The 22,262-nt window shown below is 47.6% G+C and overlaps 2 protein-coding genes across 9 annotated transcripts in view; one reads left to right on the top strand and one right to left on the bottom strand.

Moving 5' to 3' along the window:
- ATF7 (activating transcription factor 7) overlaps positions 1-22,262 on the bottom strand; it is a 190,655-nt gene that overhangs the window by 128,816 nt on the left and 39,577 nt on the right. The window lies entirely within an intron of this gene.
- On the top strand, positions 2,602-4,941 carry HOXC5 (homeobox C5). Its single transcript, XM_071729448.1, has 2 exons — positions 2,602-3,625; positions 4,664-4,941. The coding sequence occupies exons 1-2, from the start codon at positions 3,169-3,171 to the stop codon at positions 4,876-4,878; spliced, it is 672 nt and encodes a 223-aa protein (XP_071585549.1). The 5' UTR covers positions 2,602-3,168; the 3' UTR covers positions 4,879-4,941.

The following is a 22,262-nucleotide window of genomic DNA, read 5'->3' on the forward strand; positions in this document are numbered from 1 at the left end:
GGATTCAGGAAAAAAAAAAAAAAAAAAAAAAAAAAGGGAAAAAGAGGGGGGAAAAAAAGAAAAAAAAATTCCATTTTGCTTTGTCTCCTTGAATTAGTCTTGTTACTGTATTGTTCGGTGGCATCAGGAATCTATGCCATGCCTCTCGCTTCATGATTAAAAATGGATTTCCAAAGTTCAAAACAGTATATATTTCTTATATTTCTTATTGCACCCTCCTCAGTCAAACACCAGGGCAAAGGTTCTGCTTCTTTGGGCTTTTTTTTTTTTTTCCTTTATTATTATTAATTATTTTTATTTCATTTGATCTCTACACAGCTGAGAATCCCCCCACATCCCCCCCCTTCATCCTTTCCACCCTCCCTCCCCGACTCTATTGCGACCCAGGAAACCTTTCCAGGGAGGGGGGGGAGTCACTTTGAACCAGAAAATCATCCTTAAGAGGGTGAAAATTGTGGATATAACGCCGGGAACCCAATCCTGCTGCTCGGAATACCCAGTGGGAAGGCTGGATTTAAAAAAAAAAAAAAAAAAGAAAAAAAAGAAAAAAAGAAAAAAAAATCTGCGTTTTTCTCGCCTCTTGTCACTGCCCTGATATTTCCTGGGCTGCTCAGGAGGTTGCACTGAGCCAGGGCTGGAAGCAACTTAGTTCCCTTTCAAGGTTTTGGTGGTGGTGATGGTTTTGGTTTTTTTTTTTTTTTTTATATGAAGCCACCAGGAACTGATGTGAAGTGATTATAACCAGGGAAAAAAAAAAAAAAAAAAGGAAGAAGGCAAAAATAAATAAATAAATAAAAAAAAAAAGGAAGAAAGGAGGAAAAAAAAAAAAAAAGAAGAAAGTGGAAAGAGGAAGAGAGGGGCGAAAAGGAAGAAAGGGGAAAAAAAAAAGGAAGACCCGGGAAAAAGGAAGAAAGGGGAAAAAAGGAAAACAGGAAGAAAGGAGAACAGGAAGAAAGGGAAACAGGAAGAGAAAAACAGAAGAAAGGGGAAGAAAAAAAAAAAGGAAGGCAAAAAGGAAAGAAGAAGAAAAAAAAGGAACAAAGGAAAAAAAAAAATGAAAAAAGGAGGAGGAAAAAACCCCAAAAAACAGAAGGGAAAAAAAAGCAGCCTGGGGAGGTTTTTTCAGCCCATCCTTTGCTCGTCTCCAGCCTGGAATGTGCAGGCGATTTTTACAAGGCGCAGGGAAGAGGAAAAAAAAAAAAAGGAGAAGAAGAAAAAAGCTTATAAATCTCTCTTAAAAGGAAAGCAAAGAAGCAAAAAACCCCAAGACCCAGGAGGCAACAAGAGGGGAAGGACCTGGCCGGGGAGCAGGAGGTGCCCTGGGTGGCACCCAGTTTGCAGCCCCCCAAAAAAAGAAGAAATTAAAATAAATAAAGGGGGAAAAAAAAAAAAGAAACCTAAAAAACCACCAACCCCGGTCATATATCCGCAGACCCCCGGCCATAATTCAGCGCCCATGGAGAGGAGGAAGAGGAGGAAGAGGAGGAGGAGGAGGAGGAGGAAGGCGCTAGGGAAGAGCCAGCGCATTCAAGGCTTTCTCTGGCAGCCGGATGGAGACGGAAGAAAAAGGGGGGAAAAAGGAAAAAAAAAAAAAAATTAAAAATGCTCAAGTCTGCGAGGCAAAAGCCGAAAGGAGCCGAGGGGAGGGGGTGGGGGTATCGGGACTGCTCGTCTCCCATCCCCCCCCCCTTCTCCTTTTCCCCCTCCTTGCTCCGGAGGGCTGAAAAATTTGAGATTTTGAAGGTATTTATTTCCCCTTCGCCGTCTCCTTTGAAGAGAGGGGTTGGTTTCTCCAGCAGACAAGGAAGATCCAGGCTTCTGGCAGCAATAAATTGCAAGGAATGAGGCGGGGGGGAGGCTCAGGAGAAGGAGTTGGGGGGGGGAAAGGTACCAGGAATGTAAACTTTGGCGCATTGGAGGAGCGCAGAACCGAGGAGCAACCCCTGCATAACGCTCAGGAGGTCCCTGAGGCCCCAAAACCTTGGGGGAAAAAATAAAAAAAAAATAAAAAAAAAAAAATTTGGGGTTAGTGTGGGGATGCGAAATCTTTGTGGGGGAAAGAAAAGGAAAAAAAAAAAAAAAAAAAAAAGAAGGAAAAGAAATGAAAAATTCTGAGGAGGAAACGCGCTGGTGCCAGGGAAGAGAAAAAGAAAAAAAAAAAGTAAATAATAAATAGAAATAATGGGGAGGGGGGGGGGGGGGTTGCCTCTACGCAGCCTCCCCCCCCGCGGGCTGCGATTTTTAAGAGAAAAATGAATGAACGGATAAAAAAATAAATGAAAACTTAGTAATAACAAGGATTAAACGGATGCTGAAAAGGTTGGGGGGGCTTGGGGGCGCGGAGAGGTGCGCGGGGGGACGCGGAGCGGGCGGTGCGGTGCCGCGGAGGAGCGCTAGGTGACGCTGCCGTCCCGCGGCGTGCGCTCCCCGCGCAACTCCCACCCCCCCCTTCCATCCCTCCTTGCGCACCCCCCCGGCGCCTTCCGCGGGCGCTCATCAATTATCCGCCCCGGGGTCATCAAGGCAAATTGATGAGTGGCCGGCGCCGTCACGTGACGCCACTTAAAGCTCCCATATTTGGGCAGCGCGGAGAGGGGGGATTAAAAAAAAAAAAAAAAAAAAAAAAAAAAAAAATTAAAAAAAAAAAAAGGGAAAAAAAAAAAAAAAAAAAAAGAAAAGAAAGAAGAATCCCCACCTATAAATTCTGCACTTTTTAGGAGGAACAAAACGCGGCCCCCCCACCCCTGAACTTCAAAGGGCCACAAATCAACCTAATCAAAGAGGCTGGGGGAAAGAAAAAAAAAAAAAAAAAAAGAGGAAAGAAAAAAGAAGTAGGGGGAAGGAAGGAAAAGAAAGGGAGAAAAGAAAAATAAAGGGGGAAAAAGAAGAAAAAGGAAAGGGAAAAAGGGGAAGGAAAAGGGAAAAAAGAAGGGGAAAAGAGAAAGGGGAAAAGAAGAAAAACAACGAGGGAAAGAAAAAAAAAAAAGAGGAGGGAACAGAAGGGGCAAAAAAGAGGAAAAAAAAATATCTCCCCTTCCCCAAATTTCCTCTCCCCTCTTTTTTTTTTTTTTATTTTATTTTATTATTTTTTTTTTTATTCTTTTTTTTCCCCCCCCCCTCCCCTTTTTTTTTTTTTTCCTCCCCCCCCCCTTTTTTTCCTCCTCCGCCATGAGTTCTTACGTCGCCAATTCGTTTTACAAGCAAAGTCCCCCCGTTCCTGGCTGTGCCATGCAAAGTTATGGAAATTATGGAAGTGTGCCTGAGGTTCAGTCCCCCAGGTACCGCTTGGACCTCAGCATCCCCCTCCCCTCCTCCGGGGCTTCCACCTCCCTCGGCGGCTTGGCCATGTCTGCAGCCCCCCCTGCTAACCCCGAGCGACCTCCTTGCACGGTCGGGGCTTCTTCGGGGCATCTTTTGGCCAGGGACGAGCAAGGGTCCCTAAATCCCGGGATTTACAGGCAGAAGAGTGGGAACGCGCCGCTGGAGGAGAGGTCTAAGAGCTCGGCTGAAATCAAAGCTGAACCCGTGCAAACGACCCAGCCAGGAGGACCCCAACTGCAGCACCAGCAGCAGCAACAACCGCCACAAATTTACCCCTGGATGACCAAACTACACATGAGCCATGGTAAAACTTTCGCTTCTTGATTTATTTTTTTCCTTTCACCCGGTTTTTTTTCCCCTTTCTTTTTTTTTTCCTTTTTTTTTCTTTTTTTTTTTTTTTTTTCCTTTTTTCCTTTCTTTTTTTCCTTTCTTTTTTCATTCTTTTCTTTCTTTTTTCCTTTCTTTTTTCCCCTTCTTTTTTTCCCTTTCTTTTTTTCCCTTCTTTCTTTCCCTTTCTTTTTTCCCTTTCTTTTTTCCCTTTCTTTTTTCCTTTTTTTTCCCCTTCCCCCCTTTTTTTTTCCCTTTCCTTTTTTCCCCCCTTTTTTTTTTTTTTTTTTTTTTTTGCCTTGGGTTTTTATAGGCCATACGGGGCAAATAATAAAAAACCTGAGGTCGTAAATTTTACGACTAAGGCATCAATTGCTCGTAAAACTGTCCACTAAAAGGCTTAGAGGCTATATACGCCCAAATTTATGACAGCATAATTGGATCATAGAAACAAAACGTGTATAAAAGGCAATATTCCATTTTTTTGGGGAGGGGGGGGTAAAAATAACTTGAAATACACATGTGCTTGGAGGGGGAGCTTGGCAAAAAAAAAAAAAAAAAAAAATCCCAACACCTCCGGAAAAAAAGGACACCAGAAAGCCAAAGGGAAGGAGAGGGGGAAGAGGTTTTGCCCCCTCCACCTTCCCAGGGTTGAGAGGAAAGGGGGAAAAAAGCAGCAAGATCCCCGAGAAAAGATTTTTTTCCCTCCTTTGTCACTTCCTTCTTGTCCGAGAGGAAACAGGTTCACTCCTGGCTCATCTACAGGCGTTTGATCTGAGCTTGAGAAGGGACCTGGGGGGGCTGAAGGTGTCGGAGCAAGAAAGCTTTGAGGCGACTCCGTGTCCCTACAACCCCAGGAAACTTTTGTCTTGATTTGTAACGGGTTTTTTTAATCACTAAAAAAAAAGAATAAAATCGATAAAACCCACCCCGAATCGCTTTGGCTTTTCCTGCGGTGTCTCCCCTCTTGTTCTTTCTACATATATATATATATATTTATTATTTTTATTCCCAGAAACGGATGGGAAACGCTCCCGAACCAGCTACACCCGGTACCAAACTCTGGAACTAGAGAAAGAATTTCATTTTAACAGATACCTGACCCGGCGGAGGCGCATTGAGATCGCCAACAACCTCTGTCTGAACGAGAGACAAATCAAAATCTGGTTTCAAAATCGGAGGATGAAGTGGAAGAAAGATTCCAAGTTGAAAAGCAAAGAGGCTCTTTAGGTGGGATGGATGGCAGGAGGTGGAAAGGGGGCGGCCCTGCTCGTATTTTTTTTTTCTGTTTTTTTTTTTTTTAAGGGTTATTTCTAAATTTAATTCTGATTTTCCATCACTCCTGGTGGAAGCAACCTCGAGGAAACTCGGATTTTTGAGGTGGGGAGGGAGGGAGCTGCGGACTGGACTCTGGTCCGTACCCTCACAAACCGCTCAGACAAAGGAAAGCTCTTATTAGTATGCAAAAAAAAAAAAAAAAAAAAACAAAAAACCACCAAAAAAAAAACCAAACCAACCAAAACAAAGAAAAAAACCCAACAACAACAACAGAAAAAACCCCAAACCCAGCCCCAACCAACCCTGCTGTTGGCTTCGTGCAAAAATTTCGCGTCTTGCTCCTGAGGTTTTACTCAGTGTCCTGCCCTGTGAGCTCTTTGAGGGGAAAAAAATCCCCGAGAGAGCAGAAAACCGTCAAAAAAAGCTAAAAAAAATAATAATAATAAAGGGGGGTGGCTGGGTCGCGTCTTCTGAGTCCTGAAAATCGCGATATTCAGAGGAAAAATGAGAGGGAAAAGGGCTGGGAAAAAAAAAAAAAAAAAATTTAAGAGGGGTGAAAAAAAACAAAAAAAAACCCAAACCCCAAACTCAATGAGTTTGGTGAAATTCCAGCCTGGCTTTTGCTCGCCCTGATGGGAGAAAAAGGGAATTTCTGAGGGGTTTTGGTGGGAAAAACGCTCTGGCACCTCCGTTTCGCGCCCCCTCTCCCCCCCCCCCGGTCGGAAAGAAAAATATTGGGGTTCGGAAAGCCCTAAAATCCACTTTTAGGACCCCCCCCGGAGCGCTGGGGGTGTCCCCGGTGTGTGTTTTGCTTGTCTGGGACTCGGCATCATTTGATTATTATTTGCATATAAGAGAAATTAACAGATTTGAGGGGGGAGGGGGGTGGGTGGGGGGGCGGATTTTTACGCGGTTCCTCCGAAAATCTCCGGGCAGGAAAGTGCAGCATGGGAGTTGGGGAGGGCCAGGGGGGGGGGGCTGTGTGTGAGAAATAACCTCTGGAATTCAACTTATTGTGTATTTATTTGTCGCGTAACTCCTGTAGATTTGCTAAATGCTGAGATATAGATATTAAACAGACAAAAGAAGGCAAAAAAAAAAAAAAAAAAAAAAAAAAAAAAAAAAAAAAAAAGCCAAGGCGAAAACCCAATTTTTACATCTCTGTCTAAATTCAGCCCGTTAGAGGGAGTTTCTTCTCTTCCCCCCGCCCGCAATTATCTGCTCGGTATATTTATTTAATTTATTTCGCCTGCGAAAAGGGACGAGGAAACTTCTATTTTGTCATACGGAATAAAACAGTGAAATAACCCCAAAAAAACGGGCGCGCCGGGCGCGTTTCTCTGCTCCCAGCAGCTTTTTTGCACCTCTGCTGGTTTGGCAAAGTGTGAAAAACAACAGAAAAAAAAAAAAAAAAAAATTCTTATTTCTGTTCTTGTGTAGAAAAAGGAGATTTCAGGAGGGAAAGGGAAAGGTTGGTTCAGCTCCCATAACCTCACCCCACCTGGCTTTTCCCTGATGCTTTTCCTGTGATGCAGAGCGGGGAAAAAAAAGGGGGGAAAGGGTTTTTTTTTTTTAATTTAGTGATGGAGTGAGTGCTGGCTGGGCCCTGAGGAGGGGGAGCTGCTCCCTGTCCCACCTCGGACTTTTAAACCTTGGTTTCTCTCAGGTTTTCCATTATTCCCGCTTGGTGCCCTCGCCTGGCATTTTCCTCCAAAAAGCGGCTTAAATTCACCTTTTCTCCCTTTTCTCTGCCCGGATAAAATGATTTTTATCCCCAAAATCTTCCCGCACCCCCCCCCCGCTGCCTCTCGCTGCAGCACCGGGATGCGGTTCCAGTGCCTGACTGGAGGTGACTGGGATGGGTGGGTGGGTGTTTGGGGAGGGGGCTCCTGGCTCCGTTATACCCCCCCCTTCCTCCTTCGGGGAGAAAGCTGCGAGAGGAGGGGGGCTGCACCCCCTTTTCCTTGGCTTTTAAAATATATACGTATATATATATATATATAAATCTATATTGTCATAAATATATATAAAAAATAGAAGTCTATATCTTCTTGGGGGGGGGGAATATGTGATATATATTCCGTATAACGTTATATAGCCTCTCGAATCTTATCAGATATGACATATGATATCGGATTTATTCCTGTTTATATCTGTACCTATAGAACATATACGTTGGTTGCTCTCTGGGCCTAACGCAGAACACATGGGAGCTGCCCCCAGGGTGGGCTTGGAGGGGTGGGGAGTTAAGGGGGGGGGGGCAACCCTCCTTCTCCAGGGTGTCCAACCCTCTTAACACTTCCCTCCAGATGGACTTCCCCAGCCATATGGCTGCGAAAAACCAACAAAACCAACCCAAAAAAAACCCCAACCCTGGCTGGCGGGGCTCTCGGGGCCTCCCCACGTGCTTTGCAGCCATGAGGGCATCAAGGGGGTGTAGCCCCCCTTATCCCCCCCCCTTTTCCAACCTTCCAGCTCCGAGTCGTTTGCCGGATATTTGCATATTTCAACCCAGATTTATTTATTTGATTTTTTTTTCCTCCCCCAGACGCGCAGACTCCTCCCTTATGTCTTTTTTTTTTTTTTTTCCCCCACATTCTCCCCCCCCCCCAGCAACTATTTACAGGCGAAAACAAATGCCGGGAGAAAGCCAATAAGCTCCATAAAACTTTATAGGATTTCCTCTTACACAAAAGGGAAACAAGGGGAACAATTTCCTGAACCTGCAAAACAAAAGTTGCTCCCGAGCAGAAGCTCCCCGGCTGCCTCCAGGGGTACAATTAACACCCATGGGTTGCCTTGGAATTCTGAAGGGTTTATCTGATGGTTTTTTATTCCTGGATGGTGGGTTCCGGGCATTTGGAAAGTGCCGAGCTGCAAAGATTGAGAATTTGAGGCCGGTGGGTTAAAAAAAGAAAAAAAAAAAAATCGGATTGTGGGGGTGGTTTCTTGCTGGTTTTGGGGGATATTGCCAGGCTCGGGGGGGTTTTAGAGGTTTGGAGTGATTTCAGGGGGCTGAGGTGCTATTCCAATCCTAATTTTTAGTTAATTTTTCATTTTATTTCCCTCCCATGCTGTGTAAATCTATTGCCTGCTCGTTCAGGCACTGAAAAAAAAAACCAAAACAACCCAAAACCTTTTTGGCGTGTGCTGCTAATTGCTCTTTTCCCCCTCAATTTCCTCTCCTCCAGTGTCTTCTCTCCTCCCCCCGAGTTTCTTGGAGCTTCTCCGGGATATTCCTATTTATTTCTTATTTATTTCCCAACCCCCTGATGACATCTCCCGTTCTCCCAACACTTTTCCCTCACTCTTTTTTTTTTTTTTTTTTTTTTTTCCACCCGGGATGCTGTCACCTCAGTTTGGCTTCTCCAAGGATCAACCAACCTCCCACCCCACGCGTGTTTTAGCTGGGGGGGAAACCCTTCCCCCAACAACCCCAAAACCCCCCCCAAAAAACCTCATTTTAAATTCCCAACTTTCTCGTTCCCACCCTGCAGAGAGGAGTGGGATTAATAATTAAGATTAATTATTGGCTTTGGGGGGGGGGGGAGGCTCTTTGCGCCCCTCTCGGCTTTTTCAGGGGGGTTTTTTTTGGGGGGGGGGTTGGGTGGGTGGTGTTGCTGCTGCTGGCTGGGAGAGTTTTTACCTTTGGATTTCCCCTCTCTGCTGCTCCAGCCCTTCCCAAAGACTCAAGAAGGAAATAGAAAAGCACTTACCTTGCCCCGCCAGCCGTGGCAACCCCGTGAGAACTTAAAATGGCCCAAAAAAAAACCAAAAAAAAACCCAACAAACAAACCAAACTTCTTTTTTTTTTTTTTTAGCATCTATATAAATCCGATTTTTTTTTTTCCCTATTTTTTTTTTTTTCTGGTCGATCTTTAAAAAAAAAAAAATAATAATAATAAAAAAAAAATAAATAAAAAACCAACAACAATAAAGCTCTTTTAGTTTCCCCCCGAAACATGAGAACATTAGCAGAAATACTCATGGCTTCTACGTGAATTTAGTAGTTTAAAACTTTTGAAGGTTATTTATGTGGATGGCCCTAAGCAAAAGCCCTGAATGGCTCTCAGGGAGCACGTGATGTCATTAAACTAAGTTTTATGGTTTGGGGGAGCTGACAAACCCACAATATATTTACATCATATATAATCTTAACTGTCCAGCATCGCAGCTGCTTGAGCTGTTTAATGCTGGGACAGGGGGACAAGGAGCTTAGTGACGAGCGCGACGACGGGCGGGCTCCTGGACCAGCAGCTCCCCGGCCACCCCAGTAAGTTTAATTTTTTTTTTTTCCCCTCCTTCGACCCCTTTTTTCCTCCTCCCGAAATGCTTTTTGCCCCCCATCCTTCCATCCCTTTCTTTTCCCCCTTAAATCCTCCCCTCCTCCCCCTCCCCCCTTTTTTTTTTTTTTTCTTTTATTTCATTTTTTTTTTTTTTTTTTTAATTTTTTTTATTACCTTTTGTAAATTTCCTGCGTGGGAAAAAGGGCAAAAAGAGGGCTGGAAGGGGAGGGGAGGGGGGGGGGAAAATATTTGTGTGTGTGTGAGCTGGAATGTGACTTCTGCAAAGGGAGAAGCTGCAGGCGAGGAGTTTATCTGGCAGGAATCTCCCCCCCCTCCCCAAATCCCCCCCCCTCGCATCCCCGGGGCTGCTGGGGAGGAGAAAAGGCCCCAAAACGAAGTCTCGGTGCTACCGGTTGGGCAGAAACCCCCTCGGGGGGGGGGGGGATGGGGGGGCGGGCGGAGCCGCGCAGGTGTGCGCAGGGAGGGACCCTCTGGAGGGGGGGGGGAAGGAGCTGGGAAGTGGGTCCGTCCGTCCCCCCCCCATCAGGGGTGTTTGGGATCACTCGTGAGGGGGGGTCACGCGTGGGGCAGGGACGGTGTGGTTGTTGGGGAGGGGGGGGAACCCCTCCCGGGATCACTCGGGGGGAGGGGATGGCGCCCACCCCCCCACCCAGCACCCACAGCCCCCCCCACAGCACCCACACCCCCCACCCCCCCCCCGAGGGGTCCTTTGGGGTCAACCCTCCCCGAGGAGCCCAAATCTGGGGGGTTTAGGGAGGGGGGAGATGCGAGAGAGGGGGTGCAAATGAGGGGGGGGAGAAGGGGGTTCACCCCCCACTCCCCTCACCCTGGGGGAGCCCCCCACGAGGGTCCCACGAGGGAAAACAATGGGGCACCCCCATTCCACCCCCTCAGACAATGCCTGGATCCTATTGTTATCCGGGGGGGGGGGGGCACATGTGTCGTATTTGGGGAGGGGGTGTCACCTGCAGGGGACACGTGGGCACCCGTGGGACACCCTCACACGTGGAAACCCACAGGCGTGTGCAGGAACACGCGTGAACACACGTGTGACCCCCCCCCCCCGGAACGTGCACGAACCCAAAGCCTCGCAACCCCCCCCCCACCCCCCCTGACCCCCCCCACCCATTCTCCACCTCCCTGGTGGGTGCGGAGGGGGGGGGCCTGGAGGTACTGGGAGGCATCTGGGGGTGCTGGGGAGGGGGGGTCTGGGGGTGCTGGGGGGGGCCCTGAAGGTGCTGGGAGGGGTCTATGGGTGCCCTGGGGGGGGCTTTTATGGTGCTGGGGGGGGCTGCAAGGGTGCTGAGACCCCCCCCTTTATAGCCAAGGCCTGACAAACCCCCCCCCCCCCCCCCAGGGCCTCTGCACCTCACCCAGAGGGGGGGGATGGGGCTGTCCCCCCCTCCATGGGTGCTGGGGGGGGGGGGTGGCAGCCTTTGGGGAAAGGGGAGTAAGAAACGGGGACACAGCAAAGCACGTGGGGACCCCCCCCCCCTTTTGAGCCCTCTGGGGGGACCCAAGACACCCCCCCAAAAAAGACCCCTCGGGTCTTTTCGGCACCTGGGGGGGAGGAGGGGGTGGATTTTTAGCCCCTTTTCCACATCCCTCACCCAGGACCCTCATTTGGGGGGGGGCCCAGGGGGGGTTGAGGCCTGGAGGGGGGGGGGGGAGAGTTTTAATTTTCACCCTGGGGATTAATTTTGCCCCCCAGTCCCAGCGGGAAGGTGAATTCCACCCCCCCCTTCCCCCCCCCAGGGGGGATTCATCTACCTGAGCCCTATAGAGGCCCTGGGGCTCAATCGCTGGGGGGGTGATGAAAAAATAGAGAAAAAATACAAATAACATCAGAAATTGTCAATATTTTTGTACCCAACCCCCCCCCAGGAGCACCAAGATGTCCCCAAAAGGTGGGACAAGGCCACTGTCCCCAGGTCAGGGCTCCCTGGGGTCCCTGGGGGTCTCAGCATCTTTTTTTTTCAGTGTGTGTCCCCCCCCTCCCTCAGATCTTGCCCCACCCTGGGTGGGTGCTGCGGGTTGAGAAAGCGGAAAAATGCTGAAAAAAAAAAAAAAAAAAGAATTATTCCCTTTAATTCGAGGTGAAGAGTGGAGAAAAAGGATGGGGAATTTTTTTTAAATGCGCCAAAAATCGCGCCGGTTTTTTTTCTTGGGGTGGGGATTAGGAACACGCAGGGGGTGGGGGAACCCCTGGATCCACCCCAAAAACACCTCCCAAAAGTTTCCAAAATGTGTTACTAGGAAAACGCGAAAAGCTGGAAATATCCAGAGGGAAAAGGGGGATTTTGGGGAGGGGGGGGTGGCCCCGTACCCCCAGCTTCACTCTGCGACCACCAGAAACATTTTTTTTGGGGGGGGGATGAGGATGTTTTCCCACGCGTGTCGAGCCTGGCTGTGGGCAAACCAAGGGAATTCCCTCAACTTTGGGGAAAAAAGGGAGGTTTTTGGCGTCCGAAGTGCAACTCGGTTTATTCCGCACCTCCCGTGACCTCTGGGTGATGGATTTGGGGGGGCTGGGAGAGGGCACGAAAAATAAATGATGGGTTGGGGAGATTCCTTGGGGATATTTTAGGTTTTCGCTTTGATATCCCTTAATTTGGGGTCGGTGTGGGAGCGGGAGGAGTTTCTGCCGTCGGGTGGTGTCAATTAGGGGCTTAAAAAAAAAAAAAATAATAATAAATAAAGCGTTCCCGAGAAATCCTCCTCTCTAGGAACAAGCAAAATAATTTTCTGCCTAATTGGACAAGGGAAAAGAGGAGAAAAATAAAAACCGAGCCCGGAGAAGGACTCTTGGGGGTTATAATTTAATAGAATAAATGGATTATTGGAGAGGAGGGGGGAAACGCGACCCAGATGGGGGCAGCCCCACGGTTCCACCCCATGATTTGGGGGTTTCTTGCCCTTTTTCTCCCCAGCATCTCCCCCTTTTCCCTCTTCCCCTGCCCCTGGCCCTGCAGATCCGATTGATGGATCGATTTTATTGATTTATTATCCGCTCCTCAAAGCATTTCCAGCAAATGATGCCTTGGGCTGGGGGTTCCTGGGCAGGAGTTGAAGCCCGGAGTTGGCGATTTATAATTTTTTTCCCCCCTCTTTTTTTTGATTTGGATTTTTTTATTTGCTGGTTTTCTCCCTTCCTGGCAGACGCGACCCCTTTTCCCAGCGGGGACTGGGAATATTCACCCTCCCCATCCCCTTTCCCTGCTTTTAGGAAGGAAAAAAAAAACCAAAAAAACCCCAAACACACTTCCCCTTCTTCATATATTACATTTATCCCTGGATTCCTTTCACATCCTTTATACCTCTTTTTTTATCCTTATATCATTTCATCCCATTTTTTTTAACCCTTATACCTCTTTTCCCGTGATTTTCCCTCCTTATTTCTCTTTTTTTTTTTTTTTTTCATCCTTTTTACGGGGAAAAGAGTCAAAACAACAGGGTTGGAACAACAACAACAACAAAAAAAACACCTTTATTTACAATTTTTTCCTCCTTCTCTCCCTGCTGGGGCTGGGGCTGCGCAGATTTAGCTCTCCACGCGTCTGGGGGGGGGCTCCAAAAAGGGGGTGGGGTTGGCACCCAGACTTCTGTAAACAGAGCCGGAGCTTTTGAGAGGTTTTTTTGGCACTTTTACCGGATTCCTCTGATTTTCTCGCAGCAGTAAAATAATCACCAGGGAGGGGGCAGCGGCTACTGTTGACCTCGGGTATTTATTTGGTGATTTGGGATGGAGGGGGAGGACAAAGAGGGAGGGGAGAGGGGAGGAAGCAGCTGCGCTTCCCCCCCCCCCCACCCAAAAAAAAAAAAAAAAATTAAAAAAAAATAAATAATCCAACTTGATTTCCTTTAGGTTGAGGGGGAAATAAAATATGAATGAGGGAGGGGTCTGCAGGGGAATTCCCCGCCCCACAGCCCCCCCAAAAATCCGGCTACAGCACCCGGGACCTCTTCTGCCACCATTTCTGGATCAATTCCTTCCTATTTCCTCCCTCCTTTCCTTCCTTTTTCCCTTTTCTCCCCATTTTTCTCTCTCCACCTCACCTTTCTTTCCTCCCCCCCCCTCAAACCCCACTTTTCCACCCCAAAATTAAGATTTCCCCCTCAAAAAAAAAAAAAAAAAACCCACCCCCATCCCCCCCGAAATCCCAAGCAGCCCATGACAAAATTCAGACCCTGGGGGGTCCCAGCCAGGGGGGTCCAACTTTTATTTCTCCCCCTTCCCGAGTTTATTTTAAATAAAAAAAGAGGGGTTTTTTTTAGGGGGAAAACCACAGCTTTATGGGGAACACAGCTTGGGGGGGGGGGGATTGGCTTCTGCAGAGGTCAAATTTTTTTTTTTTTTTTTGTGTGTGTGGGGAGGAAAAATTCCTTTTTTTTTTTTTTTTTTTTTGTGCCGGGGAGGAAAAATCCCATTTTCTGCCCCTTTTTTAGCCCTTTTCGAGGTATAATAAAGCCCTTTCTGCATGAAAGAAGTGGAGGGGGGGTTTAATATTTACCTGCAGCCTCGAGCTGACACTTTCCATCTGTGTCCGCTCCTCTCTGGTCCCTGCTTCTTGTCAGAGTTCATTTTCTTTAATATTGTGGCGAAATAGAAGCTTAAAAAAAAAAAAAAATTATATATATATATATTTATAGGGACTGGAGCGGCCGGGTCATGTGCAGGGGGGGGAAGTGGAGGATGGAAAAAAAAAAAAATCGCTATTTGATGGGAGCCGAACACCTCATTCTTTACTTCACCCCCCAACGCGCAGATTTGGGGCTTAAACCCAGATTTTTAGGGTTGCAAAGCCCCTCCCGGACGGGTCCTTCCAGCGCCCCTCACCGCGGCCTCCAGGCGAGGGGCTGCGCTCCCCTTCTTTTACCTTTTTTTCATTTTTTACCCCTTAAATAAGAATAATAATGAAAAATCAGCTCGCTTTTCCCAATCTTCCAAGCAAAACCTAAAGGGCCGGGAGCCTCTTTCGTGATGGGGAAAGGGGATTTATTTTTTTATTTGTCCCTCAAAATCTCTACGGCTCAGGCCAGCGGGGTGTGATTTGTTTTCCGTCTTTTTCCCCTTTTCCTTCTTTTTTATTTTCCCCTTCCTTTTAATTTTTCCTCATTTAAATTAATTTTCCCCCTCTTTCTTCTTCTTCTCTTTTTTCTCCATTTTTCTTTTTCTCTTTTTTCCCCTTTTTTTTCTCATTTCCCCCCTTTTTCTTTTTTTTTTTCTATTTTAAAATTTCTTTCTAATTTTTTCTTTTTTTTTAATATTTTCCTTCTTTTATTCTCCTTTTTCTTATTTATCTCTTCCTTCCCCCCTTCTTTCCCCTCTTTTTTCCTCTCTTTCTCTTCCTCTCCCTCTCCAATTTTTCTCCTCTTTTTCCTCTTTTTTTCTGCTTTTTTCTTTTTTTTTTCTTTCTTTTTTTTTTTTCCTTTCTTTTTTTTTTTTTCTTTTTCTTTTTTTTCTTTTTTTTTTTCTTTCTTTTTTTTTTTTTTTTTTTTCCTTTTCCTCCAAGGAATCAGCCCATTTCTTATCAGCTCGGGATTGATGCTGCCTCCATCATCCCCGCAGCTCCTCACCCCCGGCTCCCTTGGCTCGGGGGGGTCCCTCCCGCAGCCCCCCCACCCCCCGCAATCCCAACGATTCACGGAGGAGAAGGGAGGGGACACCCTTTCCTCTTATTTTATCCCAAAATTTTAGGGACACCCCCCTTCCAAAACAAACAACCACCCCCCAGCCCAGCCGGGCTCTCCCCTTCCTCAGCCCCTCTCGCCGGAGGCCCCCGCGGAAGCCACGAAACGTTTTATTAAAAGGTTTTGATGGATTCGCCTTGGGGATTAACTAAGATAATAGTTTATTGCACTGCGAAAGATTAAACTGAAAGTACCCTGGTGAAAAAAAATAAACATTAAAAGGAGCGGGGAGCCCCTTTCCTAGCGTTAAATTCCTTTTTTTTTTTTTTTTTTTTTTTTTTTTTTCTGCCTTATCCCACCTTAACAAGGTTTCCCTCCGCTCCAGGGTGCCCGCTCCCTCCTCAGGCCATTATTGCTGTTATTATTATTATTATTATTATTATTATTATTATCATTATTATTATCATTATTATTATCATTATTATTATTATTAAGTTTTAAATAACGTGGGGACTCAGCGAAGCGGTTCCCCAGGTTGCAGAGGGGACTCCCCCCCCCTCCCCTTTGCCCCATCCCTCCCCCTCCACCCCGAGGGGAGCAGAATTCCCCCTGCCCCCCCCTTCCCTGCCCGGCTGGGTGCTGCGCACACGGGCGCGGAGCTGCGCGCAGCGGCGCGGGGGTTGCCCCTGCTCCGAAAAGGCGATAAAAATGAAAAAGAATTATCATCAAAAAAAGGGGATTTTTCTCTTCCACATCAATTGGCATCGCCAGGCTTGGGGGGGGGTGGGGGGGGGGGAGCTGCCCCCCTCCATGTCATGCCGACCCCCCCGTGTCCCCTGTGTCGCCTCCCCACGCGTGTCCCCCCCTTTTCTCCATCCTTTCTCATCCCGTTTTCCATCAGCCCAGGGCCAGGGGAAGGGATGCTCAAGGATTTTCACCCCAGCAGGGGATTGATCCGGGATTGCTGCAGCCTGAGGGGGGGGAAGCGGGGGGGGGGTCTCAGGGTCTTCTTTGCTCGGAACCAGCCCGTGGAGGAGAAAAAAGTGGAATTTCTGTCTGGGATTTGGAGGATTTTTTCCTCTAAAAGCGCCGGGTCACATCCCTGGGAGCTTCACGCACCCTCCGGGGATGTGTTTTGGATTTAAAGGGGTTGAGCGCAACCTGATCCCAAAAATTGGCTTCGTTTTCTCTTGGGACGGGCTCAAAGTGAACGGGGAAGGGGGATTTTTCACCGATTTTAGCCCTTTTCACCCCATTTCGCTGCCAGGCCAAGGACTCCGCGTCCCTTTTAGGTGGAGACTGAGCCCTCCCGGTGCCTCTGCAGCTACAGCAGGGCCGGGCTCCCCCCTCCCCAAAATCCCTGGGTATAAACCCCCCCATTTGAAGCCAGATTCCCGTTCTGGGGGGGCAAACAAACCCCAAACCCTTCATTTTTATCCCAGACAGAAACTTTTCCCACTCCTTTCCCTCCGGCCCAAGGCGGCGAGAAGGATCCTGGCTGCAAGCTGAGGGGGGAGGAAGGGATTTAGGGGGGGGGTTGGGGGGGGAAATGATGCGAATTATTAATATTATCACCCCGAGATATTTAATTTTATCCCAAGGGGGGGTGGGGGGGAGCCGTGACCTCCAGCAAGAGGCAGCAGTTTGGGGTTTTCTGAGCCTTCCAGCTCCGGAGCTGCTGCCTGAAGCCCCTGGGTACTTTCTCCTCCAACTTTCACTTTTTTTCCACCATCCCCCCCCCCCCCTCAAAACACGCCCTTTCCCCCCATGCAAACCCAATGTTTTCTTTTCAACTTAACCCAGGGTTCAGCAATTATCCGGTGGGGCAGTTGGGAGTCGCCTTTGTCTCTGAAAAGTCAAGGAGAAAGCTCAGCTCCTGGGTTTACATCACTTCAAAACATCCTCTCGGATTCCCTTCCCCCCCCCCCCTTTTAGAAAAACCTCCCCTCGCCACCCAAATAAATATTTTAAGTGTTAAAAAAAAAAAAAAAAAAATTCAACATAAACGACTTGAAGGAAGCAAAAGGGAAAAAAAAAAAAAAAACTCTCCCCAAGGCCAAGAAACCAAGGGAGAGCCCAGATGTGGGGATGTGAACTGGGGCGACCCCAACACACGAATAAAAAAACCTCGGGTGGGGTTAAATTATGGGGTGGGGGGGGTTAAATTGAGTAGGGGGGGTGTTTCTGAGCGATGTTTGCAGCCCCGGTTCAAGGGTTGGGTTGGTGGGGAGTAGAGATGGAGCAGGAGGAGCTGGGGGAGAGGGAGAAGTTGGGTGCTGGAGACGTTTGGTTTGTTTTAAACAAAAGATTTTCCTCCACCCCCCCCCCCTCGAAAAAGAAAAACGGGGGGGGGGGGGTTAAGGAAAAAAAAAAAAAAAAAAAAAAAAAAAGAGGAAAGGGAAAGAGAACAATGAAAAAAAAAAAAAAAAGGAGGAGGGGGAAAAAAAGGGGAAAACCCCAAACAAACAGGGAAATAAAAAAGCAACAAACACAAAACGAGGGGAAAAAATTAAAATTGGGGGCGGGGGGAAGAAAAAATATTTAAAAAAAAAAAAAAAAAGTGTTTCCTACCAAGCCCCAAGTTCCCCTCTTGCTCCGCCGAGTCCCGAAGAGTTCCCGGGCCGAAGCTACAACCCCAAGGAAATTATAAATAAAATAGCAGCGATTTCTCGCCCGGACAAACCTCGGCTGAGAGGGGACTGCGCTAAAACCCGATTATTTTGATTTTTTTCCCCCCCCCCCCCCACTCCACCGCCCTCCTTTCTCCCCGCTCTCTTTTGGACAGGGGCAGAGGAACAAAAACCAACAATTTCCCCGGCATAAAAATGAAACATCAAATTAGTTTGCCTCCGGGCTTCATTTTTCCCCTTCTACATTATAAGTAGTTATTGAACTCGCCAGAAGATCTAAAGGCCATTTGTGAGGAGAGAAATTTCAATGGAGTTCCCCCATCAATAACTCCTTGGCAGTGACCTATTGGATCAAGTCAAACAGTGGAGGTGAAATTCAGGTCACGCTGTCTCACCAATATTAAAATGCGCCCACTTTTTAAAAAGCCACTTTCAACGAGATTTGCAGAAAATTGAATTCCTGGGTGGGGTGAGAAGGGGAAAGGGAAAAGGAAAAAGGGGGGGGGGAAGAGATGGAGAAACTGCTTTGCATGTATTATTTTTATTTATATAGATATTTTCCAGTCCTTTCGCCCGGGGCTTCATCTTCACCCCGTCCAAAGGAGGGGATAAATATTTACATTATTAGGGTTGTTTTTTGGGGTTTTTTTTTTGTGTGTGTGAAGAGGCTCGAAAAGAAAAATGTAGAGGCTGGGACTTTGGGTGACAGGCTTTGCTTATTAAAATCGTTTTAGGCCAATTCATTACTTTTACTGACAACAGATTTAAGGAAAAAATCAATTAGACATTTGCATATTTCTTTGCATAAATTAGACCTTGTCTATTTGCATTAAGAAAGGACAAAAAAAAAAAAAAAAAAAACAAGAAAAGGAAAAAAGAAAAGGGGCTCTTGTGCACTCGAGAGAGGGGGGAAATTAAAATTTAATTAATTGTGTGCCCGTGGCAGAGGGAACCCAAGGATTTTTTTTTTTTTTTTTGGATTTTTTTTTAGAGGAAAATAATTTAAAAAATATAAATAAGGGAGGGTTTTAGCTCTCCTCCCACTCTCGGTGCTCTGCTCACCTCCTGGCAAAAAAAACTCCACTCCCAGCCTGCTTCCCACCTCCCGCATCCCAAGGAGGAGGCAGAGTTCATCCTCCTCCAGCTTTTCCCCCGCTTTTTGCCTCTTCTTTATTAAACCCGGGATAACAAACCCCAGTAGATAGGTACTTCATTTTTTTCTGGAGAGCACAGATTGCTAATGGGCCGAGGTACAGGTTACCAAACGGTCAGTATGGTAATCGCCAGCACAATGAATCCGCAGAGACAATGAATACTTATTTTTCTTCAGTACTGTCAAAAAGGGGCTTTGTACTTCAAAATCTCCCCGCGATCCTCCCCACATCCCCCGTTCCCAGCCCTCACCCTATAGGAAAACGGAAAAAAATAACCCTAAAATACGATTTTTTTTTTTTTTTTTCTCGATTTTTTGGTGGTTTTTTTTTTTTTGCCCCACCGAGGTGCTGCGTTTCTCTGGGTTTTATCCCTCCCCAAAGTGTTTTGGGTTTTTTTTTTTGTTGTTTTTTTTTTTTCTCCGCGGTTGTGCTGGTGGGGGGACGAGGGATGGAGAGCGGTGGGAGGGCTGCTTTATAGACAAAAGAGCCAGATTCTTGTACAACTATTCTTCACACGTCCCTGCAGACTTTATTTTAGAGAGGGAAGGAAGAAAAAACAAAAAAAAAAAAAAAAAAAAAAGGAGGGGGTGCTAAATAAATAAATAAATTAAAAAATCCGAACACTTCAGCAAGAGGCACAGCTCTGAAGTCCGGCTGGGAAGCCAAAGGGAAGGGAGGGGGGGAAAATACGAACCCACAAGAAATAAAAAAGAGGGAAATAAAGATTTTGGTTTTTTTTTTTTTGGGGTGCGGTTGGAAGAAATCCAGGGGAATTTTTTTCTTTTTTTTTTCTTTATTTTTTTTTTTTGTCAGTGCACTTGTGGGAAACCAAGGGGCAGCCCCCCGAGGGGATGAAGGGGAAGAGGGGATGGAGGAGTCAGCGCTCCAAAAGAGGGAGATTTGAGGGTGGGGGGGTACAAAAAAAGTTGCGTTTCCCACCCCCCACCCCCCCCGGAGCCGCCCAGTTTGTGACCTTTTAATGCTTTGATTGCTACCGATTTATTTTATTTTATTCGGGGCTGGGGGGGGGGGGGTGTTTTGTGTGGGGTTTATTAATTTATTTCTTTATTTAAGCCCCCAGCCTACCCTTAAGAGAACAACCTGTGGATATTTATTTATTTATTCTGCTGGTGTTCATTGAAAACCATTTATTCGGGAGAGGGGGGGGGGGGAGAATAAAGGAAGGGATGCGCGTAGGTAAAAATTACTTCATTAACTCTCCATCTTTATTCAATATTCCCTCAGCCTTGGAATAAAGTTGTTGCATCAGTCTGAACTATAAATGTCAAAGCCCTGCATGAGGCTGAGGTGGTTGGGCAGGATGAAGTATAGCTGGAGAAAAGGAATTTATTGGATATATTTAAATCAATGTTTTGGGCTCCGGAATACATTTTTATTCATGTTGGTGGTGGTTTGTTGTTTTATTTCTGGGTTTTTTGGTTTTTTTTTTGGTTTTTTTTTTTTTTTTCCCCATCTCCCTCCCCTTCCTCCTTCTCCCCGCAACCTTTTTGGGATCTGAGGGTTTGGAGGTGGAATCCCGGGATTTACAGCTGGAGGAAGGAGCAGGTCCTGAGGCTGCACGGGGGCAGCAATCAGCGGAGCTCTGATAATAACAACACCCCCCCCACCCCCCAAAAAAAAAAAAAAAAAAAAAAAAAAAAAAAAGATGCGGAGCCCCAGGGGGGTCTCAGCACCCTCCTCCTCCACCCCCCTCTCCCCGTCTCCTATATGTACCCTGTAGACTCGAATTTGTGTGAGCGTCTCCCAGTCACAAATTCGTCTCTAGGGGAATATATGGGCGATGCCAGAGCCTTGGAAAGTTCCTCTTTCCTTTAATTGCAGCCCTCCTAATTAAATCCTCCAAACCCTGCTGATGTCATTTGCCAAAGGTAGTTTCATTCCAAGCGCGAAAGACGCGGTTGCTCTTTGCCAGGGCTTGTTAATAATAATATTTATTAAAGGATTTAAAAAAAAAAAAAAAAATTAATTAATTAAAAAAAAAAAAAAAAAGCCAGCGAAAAAAATCCCCGCCGCCATTGGGGTGCGTGGGGAGGGAGGAGAGGGTGGGGGTGGGGGGGGGTGTAGGGGGGGTGATAATAATCAAAATAAAACCCCATTATGACTTTTCCTCTCCAGAAGAAACAGCAGCCACCGCAAACACAACTCTCCGCCAAGAGCACAAGAGCCCCGACCATTTCGCAGTGACTGATTTATGGCGTTTTACAACCCCATAAAAAGCTGTAACAACCAGCCAAAAGCCTTCGACACCGCTGGCACATTTAGTCTAATAAATAAAACATAAACAGTTAACTTTATGTGTCACTTTTATTGTTATCAAGTAAAATATGGCAATGCCCTGCGAGCTATGATTTTCAGCTATAATTGTTATCAAGCACAAGGAGGGAATACCCCACCTCCCTCCTCGGCCCCTCTCATTAGGGCGAGATGGAGATCTATATATAATATTAAAAAAGAAAAAAAGGCCTTAATTGAGGGATAAAAATCCTTCTTCAGCCGCTCACACTTCCCTGACCCGCGCCAGGGAGGTGGGAGCCATTTTTAACGCATCCCTCCAGCTTTACCCCAAATATAAAAATATAAATATATATAAAATAGGTGGTTATATCTGTCTGTAATAGGGCTTCAGGGTGGGGAGGCCAATGCTTACACCAAGGGGCCTGGGAGAGCGCAGACGCGTGGACGTGTCCCCCGTGGACGTGTCACCCCGTGGACGTGTCCCCGTGGACGTGTCACCCCGTGGAAGTGTCACCCCCGTGGAAGTGTCACCCCGTGGAAGTGTCACCCCGTGGACGTGTCACCCCGTGGAAGTGTCACCCCGTGGAAGTGTCACCCCGTGGACGTGTCACCTGCATCACCCAGGGCTGAGGGAGCAGCAGGGTGCTGGTTCCCCCCCCCCCCCAAAACCAAACCCCAAAGGCTGGGGGTATGGAAGGAAAGGGGAGTGGGAGGAAAGGAGGGGGGGGTCCCCCCGCTGCCTGCTGCTGTTTTGGGGGGGGGAAGGGGGGGCTGGAGCTCCTGTACCGCTGTGATTTGAGGCAGGGTCAATCGTGGAGTTGCCCCCCCCCCCTGTGCCTTCCAGGTAACAGCCCCCCCCTCCCAAAAAATAAAAAAAAAAAAAAACAAAAAAAGCTGACATTGTTTAACCCCTCTCCCCTCTGAGATGGGGGGGTCTGGGCTGACAGGGGGGGGGGGCAACACCTTGGGGGTGTCCCCAACCTTCCTTGTCCCATCCCCAGCCTTCTGAGGGGGGGGATAGAGATTGTGGGGGGAGGTCTGAAGGGTCAGTGCAGCCCAGGGGGGGCCACAATCCCCCTCCCCCCCCTCCCCCCACCCACTAAGGGGTGGGGGGCTCATTGTTCCCAGCTGAGCTGGCAGGGGGGCACCCAGTGCCCCCCCCCCCCCTTTTATCCACCCTCCATCCTTCCACCTTTACACCCCCCCACCCAAGGGGGGGTCCCCCTCATTGTGTGCCCCCCCCCCCACTCTCCCCCCCCCTCCAGCAGCCAAGGGGGCGGGGCCGGACCCCAGGATCCACGGGCTCGGCCCCGCAGCGCATCTCCCCGCGCCCCCCACTCCCACGCCCCCCCCCCCCA

This window comes from Heliangelus exortis, chromosome 31, assembly GCF_036169615.1.
Source record: "Heliangelus exortis chromosome 31, bHelExo1.hap1, whole genome shotgun sequence".
In the NCBI taxonomy this organism is placed as follows: domain Eukaryota; kingdom Metazoa; phylum Chordata; class Aves; order Apodiformes; family Trochilidae; genus Heliangelus; species Heliangelus exortis.

Bases quoted from the DNA above. Each gene is read 5' to 3' on its own strand.
- HOXC5 (XM_071729448.1), top strand. From the start codon at position 3,169: ATGAGTTCTTACGTCGCCAATTCGTTTTACAAGCAAAGTCCCCCCGTT. The intron at 3,626-4,663 runs GTAAAACTTTCG...TTTTATTCCCAG, and splicing joins CAAACTACACATGAGCCATG to AAACGGATGGGAAACGCTCC.